The 7,994-nt window shown below is 50.0% G+C and overlaps 2 protein-coding genes across 2 annotated transcripts in view; both read left to right on the forward strand.

The window, feature by feature from the left end:
- The first annotated feature begins 309 nt into the window (after positions 1 to 309).
- Positions 310 to 7,313, forward strand: RPL4 (ribosomal protein L4). The gene is made up of 10 exons (XM_014946127.1): positions 310 to 463; positions 2,436 to 2,607; positions 3,467 to 3,573; positions 4,028 to 4,166; positions 5,036 to 5,160; positions 5,528 to 5,657; positions 6,236 to 6,392; positions 6,629 to 6,712; positions 6,884 to 7,004; positions 7,087 to 7,313. Exons 1-10 carry the CDS (start codon positions 461 to 463, stop codon positions 7,228 to 7,230), a joined length of 1,182 nt encoding a protein of 393 aa, XP_014801613.1. The 5' UTR covers positions 310 to 460; the 3' UTR covers positions 7,231 to 7,313.
- A 500-nt stretch (positions 7,314 to 7,813) lies between these two features.
- The window catches only part of SNAPC5 (small nuclear RNA activating complex polypeptide 5), a 3,438-nt gene continuing 3,257 nt past the window's right edge, over positions 7,814 to 7,994 (forward strand). The window contains exon 1 of the mRNA XM_014946112.1: positions 7,814 to 7,965. Within this exon, the coding sequence (XP_014801598.1) occupies positions 7,876 to 7,965 (90 nt within the window). The 5' untranslated portion in view covers positions 7,814 to 7,875. The remainder of the gene's footprint in view (positions 7,966 to 7,994) is intronic.

Raw genomic sequence — 7,994 nt, forward strand, 5'->3', positions numbered from 1 at the left:
CACTACATCCGGGGCGGGGCGCCCAGCCTAGGCAAAAAAAAAAAAGAATTATTCTTGTTCTCTCCCCCCACAAGTAGGTTCTATTTGTATTTATTTTCGTCGTACGCCTCCGTATGACAAAAAAAAGAAAATCTCGCAAAAAAATGTATAATTTCTGTGACAACCAGTGACTCGTCACGCCGAATCCCTCCGCCAGAAAAAGAGTCCCCCAGTTTGGGAGGCGACCGAGAGGGATAGAAGTGACCGGAGGGAGAGAACTCGGTACCGAGGGTCACGGAGTATGCGAAGGGGCTCGAGCTGAGGCCGGGGTCGGGAGCCGAGCGGCCGGCGAGGCAGAAGGTTGTGGACAGGGTGCGGAAGGACATCGCTCATAGCACTGGGAGAGTGACGAGTCCTTCCTTTTCCGGTGGAGGCTGCGGCGGACACGGGCAGGAGCACGAGTGGCTCCGCCGCCGCCACCATGGTGAGGGCGGGGGCCGTGGGGTCGCGGCGGGCCTGGAGGGGATGGGGTCGCCGGTGGTCGGGGCGGGTGGTGGATCGAAGCCGGCGGGAGCCGGGGCTGGCGGGGAGAGCCGCATCGCGGGCAGCCCGAGGGGTGGCGGCGTGGGGAGGGCGGCCCAGCCGCCGCCATTTTGGAGCCATCAGGGCTCGGCCTCGCCGCGTGGGCCCGGGTGGGGAGGCCGCGGCCGGGAGGAGGGAAGGGGGGAGAGAGAAAGGGTGGGCGAGGGGCCGGGACGGGCCGCAGATCGGGCCGAGAGCTCGGCCCGGTCCGGTCCCCTGGAAGCCACCCTTCCCTCAGCCGTGTGGGGGACGGGGCCCGCATCGCCTGCTGGCAGGCCTTTTTCATTTCTCTCACCTAGTTCTCTGGCGCAAAGCAAACCACACGCAAGCTTTTGAGCTTAAATAGAGTTAACAGATCGGGCCGAGAGCTCGGCCCGGTCCGGTCCCCTGGAAGCCACCCTTCCCTCAGCCGTGTGGGGGACGGGGCCCGCATCGCCTGCTGGCAGGCCTTTTTCATTTCTCTCACCTAGTTCTCTGGCGCAAAGCAAACCACACGCAAGCTTTTGAGCTTAAATAGAGTTAACAGTTTCCATATCACCCATTTTTTAACTTCTTAAAAATTACTGCTATTTTTATTCTGAAACAGGCTTTAAAAGCGCTTGGTCTGGAAGCAGGTTGCAAATGAACAACGTTTTTTGCTAATACAATCCAGATTGCGTTCTGGTGCCTTCAGCCTGATAAAGTTTGTTGCTTTTTTGCGTTGGGGCCTCTGCACTAACTCCAGGCGTCAGTGCCTTGTGAGTGACAAGTGTTAGAAACACAGATAGTCCTTACATTGCTATCGGCTCATTAGTTCTGAGCTTTGTAATATTTTTAATGCCACTATAATGAGTTGTGGGTAAGAAAGAAGTTACTTTGCGAAGATTAATTTTAAAGGACGCTGTTCAGACTCGCTTGGTCTGGAAGCAGGTTGCAAATGAACAACGTTTTTTGCTAATACAATCCAGATTGCGTTCTGGTGCCTTCAGCCTGATAAAGTTTGTTGCTTTTTTGCGTTGGGGCCTCTGCACTAACTCCAGGCGTCAGTGCCTTGTGAGTGACAAGTGTTAGAAACACAGATAGTCCTTACATTGCTATCGGCTCATTAGTTCTGAGCTTTGTAATATTTTTAATGCCACTATAATGAGTTGTGGGTAAGAAAGAAGTTACTTTGCGAAGATTAATTTTAAAGGACGCTGTTCAGACTGGTAAGCTATTATTTGACATTTTTTTTCAGTTTTTTGAAGGGGAGCTGGAGCTGTGAGCAGTTGATTTTTTTTCACCTCACAATTCAGAGGCACCAGGAATTGTTCAGAGGGCCCAGGCTCCCCAGAAAGTTCACTCTGATAGTTTGATTGTCTGTGGTCATAGTGAGTCTGTATTATATTTCAGAAGCTGATTACAGCACTTCAGCTGTTAATAATAATCTAAATAACAAAACTTTGAGAAACTGAATCAGCAGAGGCGGGTTTCATGTAAGCTTTTTTAAATAGCAGATGGGAAGCCATTTAGAAGGTGTTGCCGAAGAGCCTAGAGATGCAAGTCTATAGGTTAACTTTACCCAAATGATGTGGAAATCTGTTGAATTTCCAACTTGAGGTATCGTGTTCTGAAGGTGGGTTGTGTTGAGGAACGCTTATATTAAGTGAAAATTATTGCTATGATGACGTAATTTGCGTCTTATCCAGTGTTCAGCGACAGTTGCCTGCTGTCAGTGTGCTGGCACTGCTGAACTGAAGACCCCTTCGTTCTGAGCAATATTTGATGGATTTGAACGATACCCACTTATTTTACTTGTGCCTAAGAGTCTTTCCTTTCTCTTTTTCAGGCTTGCGCTCGGCTACCCATTTATTTTTACTTGTGCTTAATAAGAGTTTTTCCTTTCTCTTTTTCAGGCTTGCGCTCGGCCGTTAATATCCGTCTACTCTGAGAAGGGGGAAGCATCAGGCAAAAATGTCACCCTGCCTGCTGTGTTCAAGGCCCCCATTCGCCCCGACGTTGTGAACTTCGTTCACACCAACCTGCGCAAGAACAACCGGCAGCCCTACGCTGTCAGTGAGCTTGCAGGTATGGCTGGGCCACAAAACACACAGAAATAGTGGTATTAGATGTGGATTTTCATGTAGGTGAGCTAAAAATGAAACAAATTTAGAAGTAAGAGAAGTGCTGGTGAGTGGGATTCTGTATAGAAAGTAAGGGGGCTCTAAAGTCAGATTATCAAGATTGATAATCTGATCTAAAGTCATTATCAATCTGACTTTAAATTGTATGAAATACAACTTTTTATTATTCTGAAGAACAGCAAGGTGGTGTAAAAATCTTGGAGTTGGGGTCGTACCTGAAATGGTGTTTCCTGGGCCCTCAAGTGGAATCTGCATTCCACAAAATGTCTGAAAGTGTCTCAGGCAGAAAACTGTGGTGAAAACCCCACGTTTTATAATCCCCACTCCACGGTGACCACAGGAGACTCAAGTGAGGCATTTGCCAAGAAGAAACCTGTGCAAATTGGGGGTGTTTGTTGGAGGGGCTTCAGAATCCTGTAGGTGCAGACAGCTGCTGCTTCCTGAGAAATCTGTGCCAGGAATGTGCATTTTCAGCTTTATTTTTGATGGTGTTTCAAATAAACACTTTAAGCCAGTAGGAATAGCAGGGCTGGGCTGGGTCTCCAAATGGAGGATCAGGCTTAGGAATGAGTGTGTTCATGTACTCCATTCTGACCTGGGCAGGTTGTTAATGTGGTAAGAATTAATTTACCTGATAGGGATCTGTTTGACTGAAATGATGAGATTCCACTTCACTGGTCCGTGTTTCTGAACCGCATGATAAGGGTGGAAGTTCTGATTGGTGGTCTTGAATTCTGCCTGTTTGTGACTTCTGGGAAAATTGTGGTGTTGGCACTATCCCAATTAAAATCTTTCTGTTCCAGGTCATCAGACCAGTGCTGAATCCTGGGGGACTGGGAGAGCTGTTGCTCGTATTCCTCGAGTACGAGGCGGTGGAACTCACCGCTCCGGCCAGGGTGCCTTTGGAAATGTATCCTTTTGTTGCTGCTGCTTGCATCGGGTGTAAAGATGACCTCATCAAGCAGAAAAATTAGTTTTTAAATATCTAAATGTGAAATTAAATCCTCTGCTTGGGGTAATGGCTGCCTACAGTCATCTGGGCCAGCGGGTCTGAGAAATTTGTGATGTAGTTAGAACTTCTATATGCAAATTTAGAATTGTTTTAACAAACAGAAGCTTTCATTGATATATTTATTTATTCCCCCCCTTCCCCTGCAAAAGCAGTGGGTGTCTGGAACCTCGTGGCACGTCCCGTCTTGCCGTGATGTCGTAATTTGCGTCTGACTCTGTGCCCGGTGACAGTTGCCTGCTGTCGGTGAGCTGGGACAGAGGGCTGATGAACAACGAACGCTGAGCAAGGGTTCCAGAGTCACACTGGGAAAAGAAACCTCCCAAAAAGGTTGTCCTTAACTGTGGGTGTGTAGATGTGTCGGGGAGGCCGCATGTTCGCTCCCACCAAGACCTGGCGCCGCTGGCACCGGAGGGTGAATATAACTCAGAAGCGTTACGCCATCTGCTCTGCTCTGGCAGCCTCTGCTCTGCCAGCACTCGTCATGTCCAAAGGTGGGAATTCACAGAATCACAGAATCTTCTAGGTTGGAAGGGACCTTAAAGATCATCTTGGCCAACCGTCAACCTCACTGACAAAAATAGACACCCACACAACAAACAAGGAGCATCATCACTAACCCAGACCTCCCAGCACTACATCAACCCGTCTTTTGAACACCTCCAGGGATGGGGCCTCAACCACCTCCCTGGGCAGCCCATTCCAAGGGCTGAGAACCCTTTCAGTGAAAAAATTTTTCCTAATCTCCAGCCTGAACCTCCCCTGGGGCAACTTGAGGCCCTTTCCTCTTGTCATGTCGCCTGTGACTTGAGAAAAGAGACCGACCCCCATCTCTCTACCCCCTCCTTTCAGGGAGTTGTAGAGAGCAATAAGGTCTCCCCTCAGCCTCCTCTTCTCCAGGCTGAATAACCCCAGCTCCCTCAGCCTCTCCTCATAAGACTTATTCTCCAGACCCCTCACCAGCTTTGTCGCCCTTCTCTGGACTTCCTTCCAGAGGAATTCTGCCTCTGGAAAGCTTTGCCCTGAGCAGTATCAGGACCTGTGTGATGAGCCCATCCACAGGAAACATCTTGAGTAAATGCTCTTTAAAAAGAGTTGAAGAATTTCAGTTTGTTTTCTGTTCGTGGAAGCCAACGATTTGCTTAATATTTATTTGGGTAGAGAAAGCACCGTCTGAGGCAGACACACACGACTCTGCTGAACCTTCACCACTGTGGTCCCAGTGCCTGAATATTAGATCACAGATTTAATTTCTGCTCTTTCTGGCATTGTATCATTTCTGAACACACACAGCAATGACCTTGAGAAATGAGCACAGCCAGGGGCAGCGAATAACTCGGTGTCTTTGTAAAATCCTCTCTAGGTCACCGCATCGAGGAGATTCCAGAACTTCCTCTGGTTGTTGAGGACAAAGTTGAGAGTTACAAGAAAACCAAGGAAGCTGTTCTCCTCCTTAAGAAGCTGAAAGCTTGGAATGACATCAAAAAGGTGAGTTGCTGTGGGATGTGTTCTGCTGCTACAGTAGGAATTCCAAATAGTTCTGCTGTGATCTGGCGCTGATAGAAATCCCTTGGTAATAAAACTACAAGAAACTGTAAAAAAAGAGTTTAAGCAGAGTAAATTTCTTACTCTGCTGCTTTACTCTGTTTAGTTGTCTCCATTTCAGTGTTGATTAACGTTGGGTTTTTTGACTCTTAAGAATGATGAGCTTCTCACTGGTCCGTGTTGCAGATGAGCAGTGGTGATGGTGAAGTTCTGACTCAAGACACAAGAGAACTGTTTACGAGTGGGATTTGGACTATTTTGAATATTCACAAAGTTTGATTATTTATTTATTTTTTTAAAAAAAATCTAGGTTTATGCCTCCCAGCGTATGCGGGCCGGAAAAGGTAAAATGAGGAATCGCCGTCGCATCCAGCGCAGGGGACCTTGCATCATCTACAATGAGGACAACGGTATCATCAGAGCTTTCCGGAATATCCCAGGTAACCTGGACTTGGGGGACAGTTACCCTTCTGTTGGGAGAAGGAACTGCCTGGAATGATGAGATTCCACTTCATTGGTCCGTGTTTCTGAAACCCATGATTTTGTGGAAGTTCTGACCCGCTGGCGCAGCCGATAGGCTCCGTCTGACAACATTGTGGTGATTTCGAGGATGTTTGTGACAAATGTTGTAGTTTGGTAACCTTTTGTTGGGAGAAGGAACTGCCTGGAATGATGAGATTCCACTTCATTGGTCCGTGTTTCTGAAACCCATGATTTTGTGGAAGTTCTGACCCGCTGGCGCAGCCGATAGGCTCCGTCTGACAACATTGTGGTGATTTCGAGGATGTTTGTGACAAATGTTGTAGTTTGGTAACAACCCTGAACTGCATTTGGAGCAGTTGAAAATAGGGGTGTCAAGTTGTTACTGGAAAAAAGCTATTATTTTTTAAAAATGACTAGATTTTCATACATAGGGCTATGTAACTGTGATGTAAAAGCCAATGAGGCCCTGTCTGTTTATTCCTTGGTGGGAATCCCAGCCGAAAGGGGTGTGTTTGCCTGGTTTTTTTCCTGACAGGAATCACTCTCCTGGATGTGAACAAGCTGAACCTGCTGAGACTGGCTCCCGGGGGCCACGTGGGGCGTTTCTGCATTTGGACAGAAAGCGCTTTCCGCAAACTGGACGATCTCTACGGCACCTGGCGCAAAGCTGCCACCCTCAAGAGTGACTACAAGTAAGTGCAGCCCGAGCAGGTAAAAACCCCCTCCTGCCACGGGTTCTTCCATCTCCAGGTGGCAAACGAACACCCGTGCTTTCCCCTAAATACCTGTTTTTGTGAGCTGGGTAAAACCCCCTCCTGCCATGGGTTCTTCCATCTCCAGGTGGCAAATGAACACCTGTACTTTCCCCTAAATACTTGTTTTTGTTGAATTTGTTGACTTTTTTATCATCTGACCCTTTGTCCCGCAGCCTGCCCATGCACAAGATGACCAATACGGACATTGGAAGGATCATGAGAAGCCAGGAAATCCAGAAGGCGCTGCGTGCTCCCAAGTAATCACTCTCCTCTTAACGAGAAATTTGTAATGAGATGGGGAATGAGTCTCTGCAGTGGGGTGGGGGTGGGGGTGGGGGTTCTTCAGTTCCGGGGTATAAACACCAGGGATTGCGGTTCCCCAACTTGAATTATGAAATGAGATCCTGATCTGTGACCCTTCTTTTCAGGAAAAAGATTCACCGCAGAGTCCTGAAGAAGAACCCACTGAAGAACCTGCGAATCATGATCAAGCTGAACCCTTACGCCAAAACCATGCGCCGCAACACCATCCTGCGCCACGCGCGCAACGTGAGTGGGCAGGGGGGCTGACGGAGGGGAAAGGGGCTTTAGGGCTTCGGTGAGGTGCTGATGATCGTTTGGTCTCTTTCAGCACAAACTGAAGGAGGAGAAGAAGGCAAAGGCCAAGGCCAAGCTGGAGGGCAAGGCCCCAGCCGAGCCCAAGGCAGAGCCCACCAAGGCCACCAAGGCGGAGCCCACCAAGGCCACCAAGGCGGCTGCCAAGGCCCAAGCGTGAAGAGTGGGTGGTGCTTCCTCCCCTCCGGGTCACCAAACCTGCACCCCAGTGCTGCAAATAAACTGGTGGAACAGAGAAATGACCTCACTGGTGTCTGCTCTGCTTTGTCTCGGTGGGGAGGGGGTGTTTCTGAGAGAGTTTTAAAATAGAGACTATTTGGAGGGGAGGGGAAGTGGGAGAGTCGCTGCTGTCTCTCTGTGATGCCCTGGGGCTGGGATTTACCCCCTCCCCACGTCAGGTGCTCCTGTGTGATGCTGGTAGGTGGGTAGGCTGGTTGGTAGGACAAGGGGTGATGGTTTTAACCTGAAAAAGGGGAGATTGAGAGGGGAGAGCAGGAGGAAATTTTTCCCTCTGAGGGTGGTGAGAGCCTGGCCCAGGCTGCCCAGAGAAGCTGTGGCTGCCCCATCCCTGGAGGGGTTCAAGGCCAGGCTGGAGGGGGCTTGGAGCAACCTGGGCTGGTGGGAGGTGTCCCTGCCCAGGGCAGGGGCTTCCAAATCCATCATCTTTAAGGCCCCTTCCAATTCCAATCATTCGATGACGTAAGCGGCGTCCGGGAACGTGCGTGTGACGTCAGGCGGGGAGGGGCGGGTCCTCCCGGCCTGCAGGGGGAGCTGTGGCGGCGGGGCGCGGCGGCGGCGGCGGAGGATGCTGAGCCGCCTGCAGGAGCTGCGCAAGGAGGAGGAGACGCTGCTGCGGGTGAAGGCGGCGCTGCACGACCAGCTCACCCGCCTCAGGGTCAGCGGCGGCGGGGGGACGGCCCGGGG

Source organism: Calidris pugnax, unplaced genomic scaffold, assembly GCF_001431845.1.
Source record: "Calidris pugnax isolate Ruff unplaced genomic scaffold, ASM143184v1 scaffold134, whole genome shotgun sequence".
In the NCBI taxonomy this organism is placed as follows: Eukaryota; Metazoa; Chordata; class Aves; order Charadriiformes; family Scolopacidae; genus Calidris; species Calidris pugnax.